This window comes from Andrographis paniculata, unplaced genomic scaffold (genome assembly GCF_009805555.1).
Source record: "Andrographis paniculata isolate CXL003 unplaced genomic scaffold, ASM980555v1 Contig19END, whole genome shotgun sequence".
Lineage (NCBI taxonomy): Eukaryota > Viridiplantae > Streptophyta > Magnoliopsida > Lamiales > Acanthaceae > Andrographis > Andrographis paniculata.
The window spans coordinates 969,175-992,210 of NW_026137479.1; the positions used below are offsets into that span (position 1 = coordinate 969,175).

Sequence of the window (23,036 nt, forward strand, 5' to 3'; positions counted from 1 at the left end):
TAATAATAATAAATAATTTCAGGTCAACCCGACACGAAACCCGAAACTCTGTCTAATTTTTATATTGAGTAATCATATCAATCTAAAAACCGACCTGAATACAAAACAATCTTTTTTGTTTTGGGTTCGGATCAATCCAATTTTTTGCAAGTTTGAAATATTCAAATCCAAACCTAAAAAATTTTGAATGAATTTGATTTCTCCGATTGACACTCCTGTATTTAATGTAAATGGCCTTTTTCACAGACTTGAAATCAGGTTTGGTTAAACAAATTATGAAGTCCACAATTGATCTTTATAATGTAGGGGTTAGGAGTGAGTGGTCCATAATTGAATTAAGTACACCCATTTGCAGATAAACGTTGTTTTCCATAAGACCTAAAAAATAAGTAAGCACGAGGAAATGAAGTCCACACTTCACCTTTTCTCTTCCAGATTTTTATTATTTCAATAATAATAATAAAGTAAATAAATAAAGCTGTCATTGATGTAGCCTCTGTGCTAAGTGTAGTCTATTATGGTTGGTGCAGCAGCAAAGTCATGAACAGAAATCCCATGATTTCCCATCTGCAAAAACAACATTGCACATTTGCACTACATACATCTTTACAGCAAATATGTCTCCATTGCTTACATACAGACATGCATACAAACAAACAGAGACACAGACAGACTTTACTTATTCACTCTACTGTTTACTCAGCAACGTATCTTCTTCCCTCAATTTACCTGCCTTGAGAGACAGCTCTCCAGAAGATTCCACGGCCGATGCTTCGAGCCGCCGCCGCTGAATCGTGTCGTGTATCATGGGACTGAACTCGGTCTGAACGGTGCGATATAAAAAGTACGGTAATAGAGTGGATACGACAATAAGAAGGGTGGCCAGCCAGTAGAACGGACTCGGCGCGCAGGCTTCTACGAGCACCTGGAACGCTGTTGTCGATATACGTGGCGAAATGGCGCCATAAATAATTAGAAATATGTACCAGAAGGCGATGCTGCCCCAGATGAAGAAGTGCTGGATCCAAGTGAAGTAGTTGATGGACAGAGCCATTTGGCAGTTCACTGTCCAGACAATGCTCGTGTACATCATCACCCCGAGTACTTCGTAGTCGAGGACTTGGCCGTCTCTACGGAACGCCTGGTGGAGGACGGAGTTCGTCGTGAAGAAGAAGATGATCATGGAGCAGAGAACCCCGTTCAGCATCCACCCCAGAATGCGCGGCCAGTTGAAGAGAACATCTTGCACGCCTTCTTGGTATAGTCGGGGATACTGGAGAGCGTCGGGGATGTAGTTATTTAGCTAAGATCGATGGAAGAGAAGGTATATGGGTGTAAGTAAGTTAGGGATTCTGTTTACCTTCAGACAGAGTCGCGCCGAGACATCCTGGTCGAACACGCCGAGGGCGATCACGGGAAGTGAAGTGAAGAACACGTTGTAGAATGCCAGGTACCACTCGTTGTACGCAGGTTGTCCGGAGAAGGAAGCGCGAGCTTCGAACCAAAACAGGGTGAATCCGAAGGTAATGTTCTTGTAAAAGAAATAGCAGATCTGCAGACATCATGCGATTCAAACAACACAATCAATCAACAGATAAGAACTTATCGACAGAAATATGAAGCAATGAATGCAAACAAACCATCATAGAAATTCTCCGATAGCACCAGTGGCCGTGAACCAATAAAAGACGTTCCAGAAACCGGAACTGCGCTATAGAAAAATCACTCGACATGGCAGCCTAAATCAAAATCCGCGAATCAGACACAGCCAAAACTGTGAGAACACAAAAATATGGACTCCGAAGTAAGGCGAGACTACCTGCATTCCTTCAACGCCGCTGATGCCGATCCCAATATCAGCTTCTTGAAGCATGCCGACATCGTTGGCTCCATCGCCGATCGCCAGCGTAGTCTTTCCCGTGCCCATTTTAACCAATCTTGTAACCTGAATATCTTCAACCGTGCCATCTCATTATATATGCTTCTACTGATTCAATATGTTCATAATTCCTAAACAAAGGCAAAATCCAACAAGCATAATCGTAAAGACGTACGAGTGCTTTCTGTTTAGGCGTGGACCGACAGCAAATAACCGCGGAACAATTAACTGCAAGATCCAGCAAAGAGTTCTCTAGAGTTTTGCTCAAAGCAAACGACAACGACTTCCCATCTATTATCAAAGCGAATGCAACAGAGGTTCCTTCAGATGAGCTTATTTGCAATCTCCCTTCTCTAATTTGCTTAGAAATGCTCGCACTCGAAGCCTAATACAGTCAGACCCGTTAAAACATCCAAATTTAAAGACAACAGCATTGGCTAGGTATGGATTGATTGTTCATTCGTACCTTTGCAATGGCCTCCTTGTCTCCTTCTTTCTCCAGCTCACTAATCTCTGAAGACTCTAAAGTTATCACAATTTGCTTCATGTCTTCTCTCAATAAGCTACAAGCATACCTACCGAACAAGTAGTCATGTAATGAACGGACAGTACCATGGAATTACATATAACTGCAGCCATGAAAGCAGGACAAGATCGCCTTACCCGATGTTTATTGCAGTTTCCATTTTATCACCCGTTATAACCCAAATTTTTATTCCAGAACTTCCAAGTTTTTCAATGCATTCAGGGACCTGACAGAGCACAGACAGTAAACGATCAAGAATTGATGTGTTGTATTAAATTGACATGAAACTTCAACCAATACTGACCCCTTTTTGTAGTTTGTCTTCGACAGCCGTTGCACCAAGCAGAATTAAGTCGCGCTCAATCTTATCAGCAGCTGCCTCGACTAGCGCATCTCTATCGGCAGTTACTGTTGTCCGAGCGTTCAGAAACTCTCCTTCCCAAGTTTCGAGCTCGTCTTCAGTGAGTTCACGATATGCAACCACAAGAGTTCGCAAACCTGCTTCGGCGTATCTTTTGATTTGATCTTTCGTTATAGCTGCAACATCTGATGTGTCCTTTGCTAGCCTTTCGAACATAAAACTGCACAAAAATACAGATTGTACACTCAGCTCAATTAAGAATAAAACGTTTCCTACAACATCAAAATCCTCAAAGAGAGCTAATGTACCTGTCCGCACCCTTACAAAGGAGCAGCAATTGATCCTCAGCATTCTTAACAATCACAGACATTCTTTTCCGGGCACTACTAAACTCCAACACATGAAGAAGTCTATATGGTCTGAAGAACAAAACACAACATTCACATACAGTTAACGTGTTCTCCTAGACAATACATTAAAAAAATATTGAAATAGTTTGCACCTGTCGATTTTTCTACCGCTCTTATGATCCCATTCATGCAAAGAAATGTTAGATTGTGTCCTTTCAAAGAATTCAAACCCGAGCTCCCGTGCAGCAATGACAAAGGCAGCTTCATCCGGCGACTCAGCTTCATATGTTATTTCACCCGTTTCTTGATCCACCTCAGGAATTGCCGTGTGGCAAAGCGCCAACACTCTAAAAAATTTCTGAATCATATCCGCATTATGTTCGTTCACCCAATTACCATTCATGAGACGGGTATCATTGAAGTTGAAACCTTTTATTGACTTCCTTGAGGCATCGCCATTATCATAAGATGCAGCCTCCGAGTCAAGGATTGCATCTCCTTTCCTCTTTGCAAGTGCTTTCTCCACTTCGGTCATTCCATGACCATATGCAACTCCACGAATCGAGCATTTCACAAAATCCATCGAGTTGCACGTCAGGGTGCCAGTTTTATCCGAAAGAATTGTGTCAACCTGACCAAGCTCCTCATTAAGGTTAGAAGTCCTTGCGTGCGCAGGCCTGTCCATCTCCTCGTAATACATATCAATGTCTTGATTGATGAATACACTCTGTAAGACCTTCACCATCTCGATGGACACATAAAGGGATATTGGTATCAAATAGCCGTACAGCATAAGCGCAGTTACGAAATGAAAGAACGCGGCCAGCAGAGGTCTTCGCGGGTCGTAAAACACAGTTGTATGATCCGGCCGGAGATACCACCTCCGTAGTCCCTCTTGTAAATCATTCTCAGTAATGACTCCAAAAAAGAAAGACCCCACAATCGATACAGAGATCAACATACTAAAAAGAACGTATATTATCTTATCCAACTTTCTCTCAATCTTACTTCTCTTTGAAGGAGGATCTGTCGTGTTCTCCATAACCTTAGTATCATGTCCGGTGAAGACAACCACACCATACACGTAATCTGTATTACGTAGCTTAGAATCCCTTAACAAAAACTGCTCCAGAGAAAGGGGATACGACATGCCATCATAGTACAAGGTTCCCACAAATGAGTATAGATCCTCGTTCGGATCCTCGCACTTGATAACAGCCTGAAATTGCTCAAACGAGCTATCCTCGTTTAAGGAGGAAGTAATATCCAAAGCATGCTTCACCTTTAGATTAGTTTCTCCATCCAAATTCGTAGTTTCTACATAACAAATTCCATCCTCGTAGCTAGAAGAAAGAAGCATAAGATCTGCAGGGAAATATTCATCCTTGTAAACTTTTACCAGGTCGCCGACTCTTAGTCCCTTCCATCTCGTCTCATAAAAGTGATGATCTCTGCCGAAAACTTTAACCTTCCTATTGTTTGCTTCTATATCCTGAAAGTTACACACTGAGTCAGAATTTGATTGCAAGTACATTACAATGAGTATTTTCTATTAAAGGCAGAAAGAGCTAACCTGTTTCCTACGCCTCCAATCTTCGACCCCTTCCTTGGCCATGGTGGCGCCGATCACCACGATCAAAGGTGCAAGAATGCTGGCAGCAGTGAAGGGAGCCAGCGGGCTAAAGGACACGCAAGCTACTACTAGGAAATACAGATTGGCAACCCTCCTAAACTGCTCGAACAAAGACTTGGGAATGAAATTGAAGGCATTGTACTTGGTAGTCGAAACGTAATTACTTCGATACCTAAGCGCAAGCTGCTCGTGGCTGTCGGGATCATTACAATATACAATCCTAGAAAAACCCTTCTGCCCAATTTGACTGTGTTCATCTCTGTAAGAAGACTTGAAACAAGAAAACGAATACAGCCTACTAAATCGAATATGTCTTCTCCTAGGGCCCGTCATTTTCCCCAACAAATGCAGGAATGATCGAGCGAGCTAGAATTTTACGGTTACAAATCAAACAACAATCAACAGAAAAAGAGGGTCAATAGCAATAGTAATGGCACGGCAGATCAATAAATTAATCTTACAATTCCAACGCCCTAAGTTACAACTCCTCCATTAATGAGCCATGACAAATATTTGCGGATTCCGAGAGAAGTAAAGTATCAGAAGAAGTGAAAAGAAAAAGGGAAAAACAAAGAAGCTCCCATTCTCGATCCAGAAGGTAAATAAACTAGAAATACATACAACTAAGTTGAGCTGTGAAGGAAACCTCCCAGAGCGCAAAACTCCCAACTTTCGCACCAGAAATTCTTTACTTTGGTAGCAAGTTGCACTGATTTCTTCCTTCAGACATTGGCGTACAAACACGAGTCCATACATACACACACACACACGCTTCGGCGTGATGGAGAAAGGGAGCAGACAGATTGTGTAAACTTCCTGAATGTAAAAGAAAGGGGGGAAATGTGGGTGGTGGTTTGGTGCAGCTAATTTGGGGACTTTGAGAGAGAGCTTTAGTCAAGAAGCAGAGTGACTTGAGATAGGGAAAATCAGAGTGAAGGAAGGATTGGGGAAGGAACAGCAGAGATATCTATGGCTAATTAATGCCGTCAATATCAGTAGAAATTTGCACAAACACATGGGCTGCTGACGCAGTAAGTGTTTGCAGTCTAATCCCACCTCGTATCCACACTTAAGCTTTTCCGAATCAAGAGCATCTTTTTTATCCACTCTTGATCCTCACTACTGTAGCAGCCTTAAACCCTTTTAAGGAATTAACAATGGGCACGTAAAAATCTTCTACACGCTCTCTCTCACAGTCTTGCACGTATATGTTCATTTGGGGTAAGTAAACAACAATAATAACCATATTTTGGGAGGGTAAGTAGATGGCGTCGTGGCGCAATCTGGATCGTTGGCGGGTGCCGATTGAACTTCCGCCAATGAGGTGACGGCAGACTCTCCGAGTTGACTGACTCGTTTCGTCTTTGTGGGGCAGTACGACGTCGTAGCGGGGTTGTACAGACAGACCAATTACGACAAGGATATCGTGTAATAATTGGAGTAGGTCTTGGGTCACAAGTTACGATTGTGGCAGACACTGAAGGGCCATGGCTGTTGGGCCGTTCGATTAAATAGTTTTTTTAGTTTAGTACTGGGCCACGTGCTTGGTGGGCCCGGTATGTTATTGTCACTGGGCCCCACTGTCTCACAATATATTGCATGGCCATACTAAATCATTTTTATCACGCATCCTTTATTTAATTCAGATCATTTGGGTCGGAAGTATTGGGCTAAGAGGAAATTTGGGCCGGCCCATTTTGAACGGGTCAAGGCTCAAGTGGAATGGAGGTTGTTACCTGGACCGACCCGAGAGTATCTAGCTGCATCTACCAATCGCGCGGCCGCCTCGTATTATTAGTTTATTTATACCTATAAGATGCTACAACCCCCACGCGCATTGTACCTGCCTTTCAACCCGTTGGCGCCTCTCCAAAAAAGCCTCTCCCTCTCACACACCCGGCAAGTGAAATTTGCGCAGCTGAATCTGCTGTTCCAATCGTGGATAGTGAGTCGGCGTAAAAGCCGACGCACTCAGCTCATGTGAAGCTCGATAAGCTCGGGAGAAGCTGCAATGGGGATTGTGATATTCGAGGACACTCGGAAGGCGGAGCTTGAGGATTTCCGCCAGATGCTGCTATCTTGCGCCGCGGTGCAGCGCCGGAAGGACGACGATGGTTTCAAGCGACGGGAGAATACGCTGGCCACTGAAGATGGGGGTGATGCGCTCGACAGGATGGTTTGCGTCACTAGCGGCGTCTCCTACCTCGGGATCGCTATTGTGAACCACCTCCTGGTCAACGGATACTCAGTTCGAATCATCGTTGATAATGAAGGTCCGCTTGCATACCTCCAGCTATAATCATAATCATTTTTATTCAAGGATATATTGTTTGTTAATTATGGCATTCGTTGAAGTATCTGGGGTATGCGAATTCATTATTTATCTTCAGTATTTTACCCTTCCGTTCTTACCTGGAAGAAGAAGAAGACAAGTTCGTGCTTAATTATTTTCTACTCTCCAAAATTTCACATGTACTGCCGCACTTACCTCAATTCGTTATATTTTTTCACGTGCAGTTGCTTAGTTGAAACTTCATTTTCGACAATATTCAAAAGAGGAAAATCTTGTATGCGGAAAGATCCACCACAAAGTAATAATATAAATTTGTATTATAATACATATTTAAAATTTCAAAAATCACGCCACCTTCAACACCATTTGATCACTTTTGTACAAATTTGCAAGCTAACCGTAGAAACAGCAGGTAGATCATTGCAAATTCGGTTACAACACTGAATGTTAAAGAACATGTAGTCAACGGTTATTTGGAGCCAGCTATATGTACATTTTGCCTAGATATTTTAGATTGATTACTTGCAGCGAGCCAGCGTTTGCATGTGAGATGTCATTTCAGTACTAAATTACTCTGTGCTTCTTTATGATAAGATTTCCGTGAGTAGTTGTGGATAAACTTTCACCAATATTTATGTTGGTTATTAATCTCATCCAGAATTTTCTGTTAGCTAATCGAATACATTATAATTCAAATATGAATTTTAAAAAACTCGCTATGAGACTTGATGCAGCAGCGGTACCTTAAATTTCGTTGATTTGACAGGATAGTTTACTTAGGGTGTGTTTGTTTGGGGATTTGGTTTTTGAGTTTAATATGAATAAGTAAAAATTTTGAATTGAAATAACTGTATGATGTGATACAAATAGGTGATGATGTGATATTTTGAATGCAAAATTAATTTTTAGGATAATATAAAAAATAAGTGTTTGATTTTGATATTTTTTGTGAAAAAAATTTGATGAATAGTGCAAATTTGGGAAAGTCTCTCAAACAAACACGCTTTAAATTAATTAGCATTTAATCATCTAGGAGAAGCTTATAGAGCTAATGACAGAACAAGCTTTAATTTAATCTTGAAACTTTACTGAGTTTGGTAATCTGCGTGTATTTTATTTAGCCACGTTCAATGTCTAGCTGCCCTGATTTAGTAGGACCCACTGGTGGTTCCTCCTCTTTATGATAGCATAGGTAGGTAGGACTTGGACCATTAGATTTATTGTTGATTATCCGTACAAAATGAATCTCTGCCCTGATTTGGATGGTCTGGCATCCAATTTAATCGTCTTGATGTAAAAATTGCAGAAGATGTTGATAAACTGAGGGAAATGGAAATTTCTGGAGAAATGAGACTCGCCGACAGCATTGTTGAAGTTGTAATGGCCAAGCTCACTGAAGTAGAAAGCCTTACGGAGGCTTTTCAGGGGTGTTATTGTGTATGCCACACTTGTGCATTTGTGGACCCAGCTGGGCTATCTGGTTACACTGTGAGTTGCATTACTTTTACCTATTCACAACACACTCACACATACATATGAATTTAATGGTGAAGATTTCATATTGGCCTGAGCTATATATTAATTCACTTGCACTAGACATTCGATAGAATGGTGTAAGACATCTCACCCTTGTATCAAAGGGTTTGCGGGTAGTGAATTTGATGACAGCTAGCTTTGCTATATTGGGCAAAGGAAGAGTTAGTTGGGACGAGATATGAAAAGCATTGCTTTAACTTATATGTATGCATCTCACATGTTGCTATCAATGGGGGGTTTGTTTTATCAGTTAATAATGCCGTGTAGTTACTGTCAAGTTAATGCATGATCTCACTTGTCTCTTGAATCTAGTATGTGCAGAAATCAGTCATCCGAATACAGAACATTAACACATCAACATAAATGCTTTGTTTACTGTTTTCTTTTACTTGCTACAATTTCTGCCTATGTAGAAATTTGTTGCTAGAATGCTTTTGCACTTGTGATTAGCTAGTTAAAACACAATCCCACTCTATCACTGCATGCATGCTAATCTTACCCACTTTGTATCTCTAGAAAGCCATGGCTGACATCGAGGTGAACGCCAGCAAGAATGTCATGACAGCATGTAAACTCTCGCCTTCCGTTCGACACTGCGTGCTCACCTCCTCACTTTTGGCCTGCATTTGGCGAGACGACTCCCTTGATGAATTTCCACCATTAGTCGATCACAAATGCTGGAGCGACGAGTCAATCTGCATGAGCAAAAAGGTAACAATCCATTCTCAGCAAGCCTCACTTACAAGTTACGACCAAACAATATCTCCGTAGCCACTTACTTGAAATTTTGTTTGTATCTTCCTGGAATCCACCCACAGCTCTGGTATGCTCTTGGGAAGTTGAGAGCCGAAAAGGCAGCTTGGGAGATAGCCAAAGATGGCCACTTAAAGCTAGTGACAATCTGTCCGGGGCTCGTCACCGGGCCAGAATTCTACAACAAAAGTCCAACCTCCACTATTGCATACCTGAAAGGCATGGAAGAGATGTACAGGCTTGGATTGCTGGCAACTGTGGACATAAAGCAATTAGCAAAGGCGCACGTTAGTGTGTTGGAGCAGATGAAGAAGACAGCCTGTGGAAGATACATTTGCTTCGATCGGGTGATCAAAAGGGACGAGGAGATACGAGTGTTGGCTTGCCAAACAGGTCTGAATCTGAATGCAAGTCCAATTGTTTCTACTACAGAGGACACCCTGACCCCTCAATTTGAATTGTCAAAGACAAAGCTTGACAGATTGCTGCTTGCAAGTGCAACACCACCAAGGTGTTGTCAGTGATCATCATCGATCGTTAAATTAAATTTAAAAGCATAAGGATAAGCTCTGAGTCTGCCACGTGTTTGGGAGTATATATTAATTAATTAATTAATTAATTATATCAATGTTTAAGAGTGTGTGTATGCGTCGTCTGTGTGTACTACGTATATGTATATATAGATACTCCATTTTTGATGTCCTTTAGTGAATCCATTGTTGAAATTGGATTGGATTCTGAAGTCAAAAATGGATATTTTTGGTCTGGGTGGGGCTAATTAGTTGTGTATTATGTTGCACATTATTAGAAAGATAAATAAATACACACTAAAGTTGTGGCGTGTGTGTCTGATAGCAGCAGAGTGACACGCAGTGTGGATTGATTGGTTGATTGATGAAGGTGCACATAAAATAATATTTAATGCGTGAAGCCACGTGTACAGAAGCACCGCCAATTTGCGAGTTTTTTTATGAGAGGGAGAGGGAGAGGGAGAGGGAGGCGTGGAGTGTTTGCTAGAAGTAGAACAATCAATCGATCTCTCCCTCGCAAATTGGCTGACGTTTGTCAAATTCATTTCATTCAGTTTCCGAACATACATACCCTAACTCACTCACACTGCTCTGCTCAGCAGCGATGGCGGCTGAGGGCAGCGATCCGACGCGTATAATGGTGGCGGTGAACGAATCAACCATCAAGGGCTATCCGCACCCCTCCATAAGTAGTAAAGGAGCCTTCGATTGGACGCTCAAGAAAATCGTTCGCTCTAACACTGCTGGTTTCAAGCTTATTTTTCTTCATGTGCAAGTGCCCGATGAAGATGGTATCAATTTCCAAACTATTATGCCTTCATTTTTTATTTTTTATTTTTTTCCTCTCTTTGCCTGTTTTCATCGACTCTCGATTAAATAGTGCAGTTTTTCGGTGGGACTTTTTTTTTTTTTTTTTTTTTTTTATCTCGCTAGGTTTGATTGAGTTCTGTGTCTGCAACTTGCGTATGATACTGGATTGGGTTAAATTTGTATGTTTTTGGAGGAGAGAATTCTGTGGAAAGAAGTATAGTCCGTTGGTTTAATCATTTGTTCCTACATTGATTTTCTGCTACTTGATATCAAATTTTCTATGAATTGCTGAGAGTTTCCATCAGAGAATCCACAGATTAAAATATTTTGCATCTAAAGTAAATGAATTACAATCCGTATATCCAGTTTGCTGGAAGCATACATTGATTGTGGGGCATTTCTATTTCCTTGCCCGCTGAAACAGGTTTGTTAGGTTGAATACTTTCAATTGCTACAAATGTGTTGCTCTCATTTTTATTCTCTTTGCAAAATTCCTTCATCTGTGTAGACAATGCTGAACTTCTTCTTATACTTACTTGTCTAGGCTTTGATGACATGGATAGCATTTATGCTTCGCCTGAAGATTTCAAGAATATTAAACATAGAGACAGGATACGGGGCCTGCATCTATTGGAGTACTTTGTGAACAAGTGCCACGAACTTGGGGTATAAAGAACCATTCATACTTGGCTAGGACCGATTAATGTGGCTTAGTTAAAGTTTCTCAACATGATACTCTTTTTGGTTTCTGAAGTCCCCTTCAATTGATGAGGTACAATTATGTTCACAGGTTGACTGCCAAGCATGGATTAAGAAAGGTGATCCGAAAGAAATCATCTGCCATGAAATAAAGCGGGTCCAGCCGGATTTTCTGGTTGTTGGAAGCAGGGGCCTTGGCCCTTTCCAGAAGTATGTATATAAGAAACAGCATTTTATTATTTTTATTATGCCTTTTGGTTGAGTGTCAAGTATTTATGATGATGACAATTGATCATCTTAACACATAGAACAAGAGGGCTTTATTCATAATTCTGGTGTTGGAGCATGTATATATATACCTCTTGAGCAGTTTTCAGCTGAGGCAGCATTGAAATTTCTTTTTACTTAATGTTTTGTAGGGTTTTTGTTGGGACTGTGAGTGAGTTCTGCACTAAACATGCAGAGTGCCCCGTGATCGCTATCAAGCGCAGCACTGATCAGATGCCTCAAGACCCTGTCGACGACTGAACACCTTCTTCAATCTCTGTGTTTCACTCTTTGTCATTTGTGATGGTATTTATTTTTATGCGAGTTCGTGAAGATTGGATATAGTTGTGCGGTGCCTAAATTGGATGTTGTAATCTTTACTACATAATTAGCTATTTATTTGGTACAGTGTGCTTGTCCTTGTCCCCCTTGGAAATGTTGGTTGTGGCCTGTTGGGTTCATACCTACTTGCTTGACCACCCTGTGTACGTATTTGGTGAATAATACCCCCTCTTGTGTTTACCTTTGTTTTCTACATCTAAAAATGTATTTATTTTTCTTTTTAATAAAAAATTACAACTGTTTTCGTTATTTTTATACTAGATAAAAGGTTGGAAAAAAATCAATTATTTCCTATTTACGTTAAAATATGTTCTTATGTTTAGAGCACGCAGAAAGTATTATTTATTTATTTGTACTTCCTGCCCCAGTGCATTCATTGTAGGAAGTAACCATTCCAAATTTCCAACGCAACCTCCATATAATAGATAATCAATCAGATAGGTACACAACAAATGTATATTGTGGACTGAATGAATGCAGACAGAGAAGCAAGGCAACAAAAGGCATCACTTTTATTATCCATGTCTGGTTTAAAAGCTAAGTCGAATGAGAAAGCAAACCACTAGGAGCATAAAACAACAAAACAAACAAGGATGTCTGATCCAATAGTAATAGTATACTTACTTACGCCTGATTGTGCTGCTAATATCACATTATATCATATATCATACAAAAGTTCCTCCCTCATTAAGAAAACAACAACAACAACAACAAAAAAATAAAAAGAGCATAGACCTCATCAACATAGGCAACAGAACAGAGAAAGATGGTGTCGTTAATACCTGTGCAACGCACACTCAATCAAGCTCAAGCCGGGGAGTTCTCGGCCAAGACCCGAATCTTCTCACTTGCTGTTTCAACATTCTCCAGAAGATTTTTCATCTCCTGCTTCAAGCCAGATTTGTCCTCAGCTGAAAACTTGGAATGATAATTTTCCAGTATAGCTGTCATGATATCGAGTTTTTGTCTGATGACTTGGACATCCCTCAAAAGATCATCCGATGTTGAGTGGGGATAGACAGGTTTCTCGGCAGCCCGTTTACGAGGAGTCAGTTTTGGATGAGACTTTGAGGTACCTGAAGATTCCTGTAACTGATAGTCAACAACATTCTTGTCACCGAATGGTCTCTCGTTCACAGATGACTTAAAAGCTGCCTCTGCATCGGTAGCATTCTTATATACAACGTGGACAGAGTGAGAATCTGTAGCCACACAAGTTGCCCTTTTGTTGAGGCTCCCGTACTTACTAAACAAGCTCACGATTTCCTCTTTCGATGGCAAAGGATACTCTGGTGCGAATTTTAGAAGAAGACAGGGGGAAGCATTTCCATCCAAAATCACAGTAGCTTTCTTGGCCTTCGATTTGGATGGTGAAGCATTTCCATCCAAAACCTCAGCAGCCTTCTTGAACTTCGATTTGGATGAAGTATTTCCATCCAAACCCTCAGTAGACTTCTTGGACTTTGATTTCGATGGTGAAGCATTTTCATCCAAAACCTCAGTAGCCTTCTTGGACTTTGACTTTGATGGTGAAGCATTTTCATCCAAAACCTCACTGGCCTTCTTCGATTTTGATTTGGATGCTAAAGCATTTTCATCCAAAACCTCAGTAGCCTTCTTGGACTTCAATTTCGATAGTGAAACATTTTCATCCAAAACCTCACTGGCCTTCTTTGATTTTGATTTGGATGCTAAAGCGTTTTCATCCAAAACCTCACTGGTCTTCTTGGATTTCGATTTGGATGGTAAAGCATTTACATCCAAACCCTTGCTACGTTTCTTGGATTTCAATCTTGAAGAAGCATTTCCATCCAAAACCTCAGTAGTCTTCTTGGATTTCGATTTGGATGGACCCGTCTTTCCATCTTTCTTCTTCTCTTCACGGTTTCTCTTTTCACCTGACTTGACTTTTTCATGGGAAACATCCTTTTCTTGTTTCCCTTGTTGTGAGGCTACTGATTTTCTCTTGCTACCTGTCTTGGACTTCTGGTGTAACTTATAGTTTGATCCGTGCAAGTAGATTGAGCTTCTTAGTGCAGAAACAAACGACCAAACCTCATCAAGACAATCCTCCTTGGTCAAGTAAAGTGGGTCGAGAGCAGCAGATTGGATATCAGATACCAATTTATCAACAGGCATATTAACATCAGATGCAGCAAAACTAAATTTCTCTGTGTTCCCTGCTGTCTCAGGAATGTCCTTAACAGATGCATCACGCCCTTCCTGATGGCCTTCAGTCACTTTTTTGTCGGCTAACTTTGAAACAGATGCTGAGGCAAAAGGGTCTGCAGAAGCCTCGGTCGTGTGCTCTCCCACATTGTCGGCCATTTCAGGTGTTGCTTCCATTTTAAAACTTTGATTTCCCACCCTCCAAATGGGAGTAGTATATGGAGGGCACAAGTATTTGCTCTTCTTTCTTTCCCTTGGCGTTGACACAATTTCTGTGTCCTCCTTGCTTTCACCAGAGGAATTTTCCGTAGCAACAACCTCAATTTTCTTCGGTTTTCCAGATGAAGTACCTTTACTTGCGTCATTCCCACTGCCACTGTTCTCAGTATTTGAAACTTTCTTTAATGAATGTTTAAGAGATTCAGAAGCCTCTGCCTTCCTCTTTCTACCGACCCTTCCTGTTGAAGAACCCTCCTGAGGGCGACCATCTCCTACTTCTCCATCAGTACTTTTCTTCTTCTTTTTGGAGGATGTGAACTTCCCAAGATCCTTTCGTTCTTTGGCTGTTGTTTCCTCCTGTCCTTTGGATTTGCCAATAGGATTTCCCCCCATAAGCTCAGCAACACTCTTCTGTTTCCTTCTATGATAAATCTTCTCACCAGATGAGGCCTGGGGCTTTGCAGTATTAGACAACCAGTCATCCTCCAGAGGTCCAAGGATAGGGACTTCAATCGGAACACTAAAATCATCATTAACTTCACTCACGGTCTTATTCTTGTCTTCCATGCCTTCAATAAGGAAGGGCTCACTGTATGTGGGCAAAGGATACACACCATCAGCTCGATAGAAAGCAGATAGCCAAAATCTGACAACTGCAAGCTCAAATACATCATCAACATTACCAGTACTTGCAAGTTCCATCACTCTTTCAAGTACTTCCGCTGGCTCATATTTGGGCAAAGAAAGTCGAGAAACGTCAATTTCAGGTGCAAGAATTCCGGTTTTGATTCCAGCATTTGTCACCAGTGGCCTGGCAAGGCCATCTCTTTTTGCCAACGGTACACACCCACACATCATCTCGGACTCTACTACTCTACCAATCTCACTAACTGCCCTCTGTACAGCATTGACAAAGCTCTTAGAATTACTACCAACAGACATTTCTTTAAAATTCTCCATGAAGGGTCTAAGCTGTGAAGGCAAGCACCAAGAACAAGAACCATCTCCAAAAAAGGCTACAAGGAGATGGCCATCCTGTCTGCGCTTCATGGCAAAGTCTGAGGCATCTCTTGGATCATAGACCCGCCCAGGCCACCATGGATGAGATTTGATTTTAGCCCAAACAAAATCCCCCACATGAAACCCATGGTCCAAATCCCCCAACTTCTCACCATTAACCAGTCCTTTTTCACTTCCATCCGTATCTGCATTCAGAGATTTTCTCTTAGTTACATCCAATTGGTTATCATCACTATCTCTACATTGACCACTGTCCTCCTGAGTGTCCTGCCCATCTTCAATATTTTCACCCCCCACAACTTCAGTATTTTCATTCCTCTTATCGCTTACTTCAACATCGATCCCATCATCACTTGTGCCACAGGTAGGCACACAGTTCAAATTTCCAACTACCTTATCTTTCTCAGTCTTATCAAAGCAGCTATTGCTATCAAATATAGATTCAACAACAGTCTCCACTTCAACCATTTTTTTAGTTGTATCAGCAGCAGGAGCATTACCATCATTATCTTTAACATCACCAACCCAATTCCGATTATCTTCCATCTTAGAACCAGAGTCACCGTTTTGATTGCCAGATGAATTATCTGCAAGAACTTTGCTCGCCGCTAAAATATCATCCAAAGTGGCCATTTACATATATTTCGGACGAGAACAAAAAGCCCTAAAAAAAATTCTTCAATCAAAACGACACCACCGAAAGTTCGGATAAGAGAAATCGACACCTGAAATACCAAAAAAGAAATTGCACACATTAAATAACCACAGGTTGTTAATTACGACTATTAAAATCAACCATAAATTTCTCAAACGGAAACGCGGCAAACACTGACAATCCGAGCGGCAATAATTCGAATTCAAATTTTTTTCAAAAAAGCGTATCAACAATCAAGTGCCGGTTCCCGCAAGACCAATTCACTCAAAGCCAATCCAAGTAAGAAAATCAACAAAAAAAAAATTATCAGAGCTTACTTGCAAAAACACCCACCGAAACTTTATTGAAAAATATATGTCCAAAGAAAAGAAACTGAAGTCCGTAGAAATTACCCGGAAATTTTTGAAACGCTAAACAGTTGTGTGCAAGGCGATGCTCCCTAATCGTCCTCGAGAATCATCCTGAATTTTGTACAAGCAGAGCGCAGAATTAGGGTTTGAGAGATGAAAGATTCGGCAGAGGGAGAGGCAGCTATAGAGCGTAGAGGTGCATCTGTTTCCTAAAAGTAATAATTAAGGAATATAAATGCTGCTTGCTTTGCTGGGTTGGGTTGGGTTGGATTGGGTTTAGTTGAGCTGAGTCGGGTCGATGAGACCAGACCAGACCGGACCGGACTAGGAGTAGGGACTACTACCATTTCCTATTTTCAGGCGATGACGTGTTGGCGTGTTTGCGTCCGTGCCTGACTCCAAATATATATATATATATATATATATTTGACTCCAAAAATATTTATAGGAACAGTACTCGCCGCTGTGGCCGTGGATTTGCATTCATAGCAGCAAATGGACCGTCACATTGGGCGAGTGAATTTCACACACACCACACGCTGGTGTACTTTGCAGGCCGGTAACAGCCAGTTGTCGGTTACAATTTCTCAAAATCATTTCTATTGTCTACCGGATTATTTATATTAAGTTTTAAGTCAAAATGCACCATTATTATTTTATTATGGTTGGATTATTGTTTTAAAATAAAATATTATTATTATTAGAAAAATAATATTTTTAATTAAAAAAATATAAATTACTAAAAAAGAATAAGAACAATTCTGTATAGAAAACAGGCCCAATATACTGCATTAACTCTCTCGTTGCTAAAAATGCAATCTGCTCTTTCCCATGCGAGTAATACAAAACATATCTAGCATTATAGAATTTTATTTTAATTTGTTGTTGAAATTTTTATAAGAATCGTACTTCATCATATAAAATGAAGTAATATTACTTTTAATTTTTATTTACTATTATCTTCTATTTAGAATGCCTTAATATATTTTGTTTTCATCTTCCTTTATCCTTAGGTTTTTACTCTTCATATGTTTGTACCAATTTATAAAAATATTCTAAATAACAATATAAAAATAGAATAAATTATAAACAATAATGAGGGCACAGATTATGGGGAAAATAATAATTAATTAGGACACAAATTAATTGGAAAAGCATCCATCCGTTTAATTGAGTGGCTTACAGTGATCCACTCCGACTCTGCTAACCAATACTCGTATTAGTAGGTGATTTACTATAAAACTCCGTTAATTCATCAGACATTTCGAGAATTGTACTTGAGACCTCTCTCTTCTAAACCAACAATCTTACCATTGACCAAAGGCCCTATCCATATCCCTATCCCTATCCCTATCCAACAAACAAATTGCTACAAAATCCACTAGCATACATACATACCCAATGAAATCAATCATATTTTCATCCATTCCATTGCAGGTGCTGTGCTGTGCTGTGCTGTGATTTGTTGTGTTATTTATTGCATATAAGAGAATAAGAGTGAGTGAGTGAGTGAGTTACACAGATACAAATAAATATCAGAACCTCCTTTCCCTCCTCCTCCTACTCCTTGCCATGCCAAATTCATTAATTATTCATTCCCTTTGTGCGAACAGTAGTATTATCACTGAATGTGTCATCACCTGATAATAAGTAATGTGTATGGCTACAACACCCGCATCTTATCTTATCTTTATCTTTCTCCTACACACCAAAGCTACAGTGATGGATGGCCGACCCACCTACCATCTCCGGCGCCTTCGACCGTACCAGTACGCAAACGCAGCTATTGACGCAGCAAGAATAACTCCCGCAGTTGCATGCCATGCATACGTCGGTTTCTCTATTATCATGCCCGTGCCGCCTCCAACATCAGCTGTCCGTGCAAACGAAGGCTTCTGGCTTACAGACAGCGCAAATCCTAACCCCTGTCTCTCCACCTCGGCTAAGTCGTCAATTTTGGGTTTGAGCCTCGTGGCGTGGGCTATGGCTTCATACTGTTCTTTAGTTCCACCCTCAAGAAAGGACCCGACGAGGCAGCCCTTGTGCACCCAGTAAGCACCAAAGGTGTTTCCAGAGAAATCACCGAAATGAATGACTTCCCCTGCATTATCCCCGTAGAACTGCCAGGACAATGTGAACACTCGGGAGTAGAAGAAAGGAAGGTAATCGAATTCACCAGTTCTTTCCGGATCCATGATTGCAGCAACTGCATGCCTTGCTGATTTTCTGGCTGCATCGACATGCTCCAGTCGCCGGGTTTCTCCAACAACTTTGACTGGAAATGCAGCTACATCTCCGACTGCAAAGACGGAGTTGTTGCTCGATTGCATTTTGGCATTCACTTTGATTCCTCCCTTCTCGAGGGTTAGTTGACCTTCAAACAGACTTGTGTTTGGACGAATCCCAATCCCGACCACAACCAGGTCTGCAGGAAGCTTGCTTCCATCTCGAAGATTAACAGCAGTGACCTGTACACAAAATTGTCAGGCTTTAGATTGCAGGATGTACAGGCCAATATTTGCAAAAATATAAGTTACATGAAGGCAAAATAATCATCATTCATTACTCATACTAGCTGTGGGATACAATAGAAAATCAAAGAAACACTTCCATCCAAAATGGAAGAGTTCCTGTTTAATCTTAAGATCTTCAAGGTTTGAAAGATTTTTTTATCTTCAATATGGTTGCAGTGACTCAGCACAATGCTACAAATTTACCTTTCCATCAGAGTTAAAATCAAATGAAGCCAACACTGTTCCTTTGATAAACTTCACTCCTTTGGACTGGTAAAAGTCCTCATAGTATCCAGCAATCTTAGGGGTAAATAATCTTGCCACTGTAGACAAAGTAAAAATATAAGAACAGTTGACGCTAAATAAGTGAAGTCTGTTATTCAGAGAGCTGGCAGAAAATTAAGGCTACAAAGAATAGTAACTGCAAAAGTTGGTGACAGATGTGAAGAAGCAAACAATAACAGAAGTGGTAATACTATAGCTGACAATAGTCTGACCACATGATAAACGTCAAAACATGAGAAGCATATACAGACAATTTAAGAAAATTACTTACTGCAGTGCGCTTCTGGAAAAACCATTGTCGCATTTAATTTGTTTATCACCAAAGATGCAGCACATTCCATTCCTATATAGCCGCCTCCAATAACGACAGCATTTCCACCAGTAGAAGACTTCATTACATTTACAAGTCTGTCCGCATCAGCCAAATCTCGTAGGTAACAAACATTTGCTGCATCTGATCCATTTACTCCAAACTCTTCCAACTTCAGGGCCTGCAAATAATGCACCGTCCAATCAGATTCATAAATCCATGTCATTTGTTCTTTTAATGGTACAAACTTTTGTTAAGGCCATATTTAGTTAGTTGAGAGTTATTCTTAAAGTCAATCCATGACACACAGCCATGAAACAGCATTTAATTGGCACTTATTTACATTAATGAAAGTGGCTTAATTTGGATAAGAAAGAACAATAGCAGGGTATACACGCCAATTACAGAATCCACATATGATATGCTATCTTCTTCAGGATTCTCTTAGATAATTCTGAGCCAATTTTTAAGGTGGGCCACACTCAGAGTTGAGAAATCTAAAATCAAACCTATTACAGGCCAAGTAAAGCATGAGCGTTATGTCCAAATTGTATGAGGTTAACATAATGTGAACTTTGTTATTTTTGTTCCATTCTCAGGAGGATAGTCAACCACCACAAATTACTTATCGAGACTTGTCGAGGTTAAACTGTTTATCAAGCACAACAATATCAGATATGCAAGATTGTACCCTGGCTCCAGTTGCAACAATCAGATACTTGTAACTTATGGTTTCTCCTGTTGCAGTTAGCAAAGTCTTCCTTCTCACGTCTGCGGACTTAACCCATGTTCCAAGAATCAATTCAATACCTGAATAATTTTATTTAGCAGACTGTAAATAAAACAAAGTAAAACTATCATGCACAATTGCAGCATAATAATACTTAGTGTATCAGAGGAAAATCATTTTTGTCCAAGACCTTGTTACACAAAACGGAAAAATTGAGTTGGGTGCGAATGCAATTACTTCAATATTACCATCAGTACAAATATGCAAGATTAAAATTTCAGCTTCAAGGTTGGAATTATGATAGGAGAAGAGTTTCGGATCAAGGAATTCCGAAATAATTAATTTAAGCAACTTTGGAATTTATTATTTAAGCGTGTCTTTACCATAGTAATATATCTCTCCAATTGAATTTTTCCACACTAATATAAGAAGAATGCAAAATACAAGAATAAAATTAAAATTATCCCTTACAATTTCGCCCATTTAAAACAACTTTTTGTTTATGACTCATTGGTGTCTTCCTAACAATCAGTGCAAGTCATACACTTCTTAAAACACCAGCTCATTTTTCCTAAAATGATGTACTTATTGAAATGAAAAGTCATAGAACAAGTGCAATAGTGCTACAAGAAAATTACCGTGCTCTTTATACCATTTTGAAGTCAATCTTTCCTCATTGGAGCCAACACAACAATGAAATGAAGGGAGCCGTGCAGGAGCTGCATGCAATAAATAGATACAAAGAGTAATCTGTGTAACACATAACAAGCATCATTTTATACATGTAACCAATGAGAGGATGAAAATAATTTCACATGTGAATCCAAGATATAAGAAACAACACATAGAATCTCTGACATAGAAGTGTGTGCACTTGTATGCACTTTTAAAGGTTTTAAAGGTACTAGTATCAATAGTTAATTGCAAAAACAAAATGTTTGCAATTGTAGACTCAGAAATTAACTTCATCTTGGAGGAGTAAATACATATGCATAACTCTGGAAAACATCTATACAATTGTTAAAAACGAAAATTATCAACAATTAATAACAAGAACAAAATGTATGCCATTGTAGGCTCAGAACAAAAAACATTGAACATTTCTGAGATCAACTTTAAGATGCATATTCCAAGCTTTCCAAGCTAAATGGGGTTATTCAACCTTCATTTACTTCAAGGAGAAATTATACAAATATATCATAGATGCAGGTTGCTTAGTAGTATACTGCAAGAGAGACTCTGCAAGGACTCTGTTCTAGTAAGGAATCTACCTTCTGGAAGCAAATAACCTTTGCTTAATGCAGGCCTTTCATAGGGTGCAACCTACAGAACATAAGCCCAATGAACAGCATATTAAACAAATAAGGAAACCAAACCAATGTAGATTGTGATGGTAATAAATCACAGGTTATATTCTTAATCTCACATGATTAAAAATAGAATAAAATGAACACACTCTCAAAACACATTTGGAATATCAGGCCAAGGAACAAGAATAATAAGATTAGCCATGGCATTGACTTCTATGACAGCATATACCAAAGTTTTTAATCAATGCATTAGAAAGATTATATAAGGTTCAACCACACTTGCAGGAGTTTTGAACTGTCTCCAAGTTCCCATTGACTGCCAAGGGACATGAACAAAGCCTTAAAAAGCTATCAGCCACTTCTACAAATAAACTATCCCCCAATATAGCACAGGAATTAATTGACTTCCTTCCATATGTGATGCTTTAGCTACTATAACTAACGCCATCAAATAAAAACAACCAACGTGAACTTATCGTGCAATCAAATCTACTTCAACGCCTACAGTTATGATGTAAAAAGGGACATCACAAGGAGTAAAACGATCAATCTAAATCCAGAACAGAAGACCAGGATTTCCATTAATATTAATCGGTTAGGAGGCGATATGAAAACCAATACAAAACTCAACTGATAAACACCTTCAATTGACGTAACAAAATTTAACCAATATCTCCGTATTACTCGTTTAGCCCCCCTCAGACATGAATTCAATGACATCACGCTCGAATTCAAATAGCATCTCCAAATTCCAGCAGATACAGACCTCAGAACCCAGCGAATACTGTCTAAAATTACACAGATATAACACCACACATTCCGACCACACATTCACGCATAGAGAAAAGAGACAAGAAGTATGAAAATTACAGTCTCTTCAGAAACGATGCAAAGCTCGCCACGAGAAACGCCTCTCTTGACAAATTCATGGGCGGCGTACCCAGCTGCAACTCCTCCTCCCACTACGACGTACACAAACGCTCTCCCCATATGCGTACGCAATCAATCCCCAACTCCTCACCCCCTAGCTTCTGAATAAAACAAAAGATTGCGTATAAGGATTGAAAGCAGAATCTGAGCTACCTTCCTCCCTGCATCAGAATTCCTTCCTTCCTCGCCGCCTCCTTCCTGAGTCAGGATTGACTCATCGTCCAAGTAACCACCACTCTGATTGATTATATACATTTCTTGTCAGTCAGTCTCTATATAATTTTCCCTCAAAATTTTTGAATAAAATACAAAAAAGGATTACAAACGATGGGCCCAAAATTAGGGTTGGGTAATCCCCAATTCCCGCCCATCTGAATTTACTATATTACCCTTTTCTTAATAAAGAGAACTTCAACAATTATAAATAAAATAATATATTTACAAATTACGGCACTGATATCTTATGGGAAAAATATAAATATAAATAATAATAATAATAATAAAAAGAGAGGCATGGGGATCGTTGAGGTAGGGCCCACATGATGGGGATTGGCCAATCAGCGCAC

At 40.0% G+C, this 23,036-nt stretch overlaps 5 protein-coding genes across 5 annotated transcripts; 2 read left to right on the top strand and 3 right to left on the bottom strand.

The window, feature by feature from the left end:
- Window positions 1-484: 484 nt before the first annotated feature.
- Window positions 485-5,788, bottom strand: LOC127243408 (probable phospholipid-transporting ATPase 8). The gene is made up of 11 exons (XM_051263409.1): window positions 4,690-5,788; window positions 3,269-4,608; window positions 3,075-3,185; window positions 2,710-2,986; window positions 2,543-2,631; window positions 2,346-2,454; window positions 2,055-2,264; window positions 1,820-1,945; window positions 1,641-1,739; window positions 1,361-1,552; window positions 485-1,273 (listed from the first exon to the last, which is right to left on the bottom strand). Exons 1-11 carry the CDS (start codon window positions 5,080-5,082, stop codon window positions 689-691), a joined length of 3,531 nt encoding a protein of 1,176 aa, XP_051119366.1. The 5' UTR covers window positions 5,083-5,788; the 3' UTR covers window positions 485-688.
- Window positions 5,789-6,585: 797 nt separating this feature from the next.
- LOC127243965 (cinnamoyl-CoA reductase-like SNL6) lies at window positions 6,586-10,176 on the top strand. The gene is made up of 4 exons (XM_051264230.1): window positions 6,586-7,022; window positions 8,349-8,530; window positions 9,095-9,289; window positions 9,397-10,176. The coding sequence occupies exons 1-4, from the start codon at window positions 6,761-6,763 to the stop codon at window positions 9,853-9,855; spliced, it is 1,098 nt and encodes a 365-aa protein (XP_051120187.1). The 5' UTR covers window positions 6,586-6,760; the 3' UTR covers window positions 9,856-10,176.
- Window positions 10,177-10,301: 125 nt separating this feature from the next.
- On the top strand, window positions 10,302-12,159 carry LOC127243971 (universal stress protein A-like protein). The gene is made up of 4 exons (XM_051264242.1): window positions 10,302-10,652; window positions 11,216-11,337; window positions 11,462-11,580; window positions 11,790-12,159. The coding sequence occupies exons 1-4, from the start codon at window positions 10,466-10,468 to the stop codon at window positions 11,896-11,898; spliced, it is 537 nt and encodes a 178-aa protein (XP_051120199.1). The 5' UTR covers window positions 10,302-10,465; the 3' UTR covers window positions 11,899-12,159.
- A 303-nt stretch (window positions 12,160-12,462) lies between these two features.
- LOC127242902 (PWWP domain-containing protein 3-like) lies at window positions 12,463-16,648 on the bottom strand. Its single transcript, XM_051262629.1, has 2 exons — window positions 16,435-16,648; window positions 12,463-16,112 (listed from the first exon to the last, which is right to left on the bottom strand). The coding sequence occupies exon 2, from the start codon at window positions 16,018-16,020 to the stop codon at window positions 12,787-12,789; it is 3,234 nt and encodes a 1,077-aa protein (XP_051118586.1). The 5' UTR covers window positions 16,021-16,112; window positions 16,435-16,648; the 3' UTR covers window positions 12,463-12,786.
- Window positions 16,649-17,840: 1,192 nt separating this feature from the next.
- Window positions 17,841-22,719, bottom strand: LOC127243400 (monodehydroascorbate reductase 4, peroxisomal). Its single transcript, XM_051263396.1, has 7 exons — window positions 22,411-22,719; window positions 21,502-21,553; window positions 20,869-20,949; window positions 20,192-20,310; window positions 19,462-19,681; window positions 19,110-19,228; window positions 17,841-18,860 (listed from the first exon to the last, which is right to left on the bottom strand). Exons 1-7 carry the CDS (start codon window positions 22,528-22,530, stop codon window positions 18,132-18,134), a joined length of 1,440 nt encoding a protein of 479 aa, XP_051119353.1. The 5' UTR covers window positions 22,531-22,719; the 3' UTR covers window positions 17,841-18,131.
- Between the last annotated feature and the right edge of the window lie 317 nt (window positions 22,720-23,036).

Excerpts from the sequence above, each read along its gene's own strand:
- LOC127243408 (XM_051263409.1), bottom strand. The coding sequence starts at position 5,082 with ATGACGGGCCCTAGGAGAAGACATATTCGATTTAGTAGGCTGTATTCG. Across the intron at positions 2,987-3,074 it reads CTTTGTAAGGGTGCGGACAG|TTTTATGTTCGAAAGGCTAG; the intron begins GTACATTAGCTC and ends ATTTTTGTGCAG. Across the intron at positions 1,274-1,360 it reads CGGCGCGACTCTGTCTGAAG|TATCCCCGACTATACCAAGA; the intron begins GTAAACAGAATC and ends GACGCTCTCCAG.
- LOC127243965 (XM_051264230.1), top strand. The coding sequence starts at position 6,761 with ATGGGGATTGTGATATTCGAGGACACTCGGAAGGCGGAGCTTGAGGAT. Across the intron at positions 7,023-8,348 it reads AATCATCGTTGATAATGAAG|AAGATGTTGATAAACTGAGG; the intron begins GTCCGCTTGCAT and ends TAAAAATTGCAG. Across the intron at positions 8,531-9,094 it reads CTGGGCTATCTGGTTACACT|AAAGCCATGGCTGACATCGA; the intron begins GTGAGTTGCATT and ends TTGTATCTCTAG.
- LOC127243971 (XM_051264242.1), top strand. The coding sequence starts at position 10,466 with ATGGCGGCTGAGGGCAGCGATCCGACGCGTATAATGGTGGCGGTGAAC. Across the intron at positions 10,653-11,215 it reads GCAAGTGCCCGATGAAGATG|GCTTTGATGACATGGATAGC; the intron begins GTATCAATTTCC and ends TTACTTGTCTAG. Across the intron at positions 11,581-11,789 it reads GGCCTTGGCCCTTTCCAGAA|GGTTTTTGTTGGGACTGTGA; the intron begins GTATGTATATAA and ends AATGTTTTGTAG.
- LOC127242902 (XM_051262629.1), bottom strand. The coding sequence starts at position 16,020 with ATGGCCACTTTGGATGATATTTTAGCGGCGAGCAAAGTTCTTGCAGAT.
- LOC127243400 (XM_051263396.1), bottom strand. The coding sequence starts at position 22,530 with ATGGGGAGAGCGTTTGTGTACGTCGTAGTGGGAGGAGGAGTTGCAGCT. Across the intron at positions 21,554-22,410 it reads GCATCGTTTCTGAAGAGACT|GTTGCACCCTATGAAAGGCC; the intron begins GTAATTTTCATA and ends TATGTTCTGTAG. Across the intron at positions 20,950-21,501 it reads AGGTTATTTGCTTCCAGAAG|CTCCTGCACGGCTCCCTTCA; the intron begins GTAGATTCCTTA and ends TATTGCATGCAG.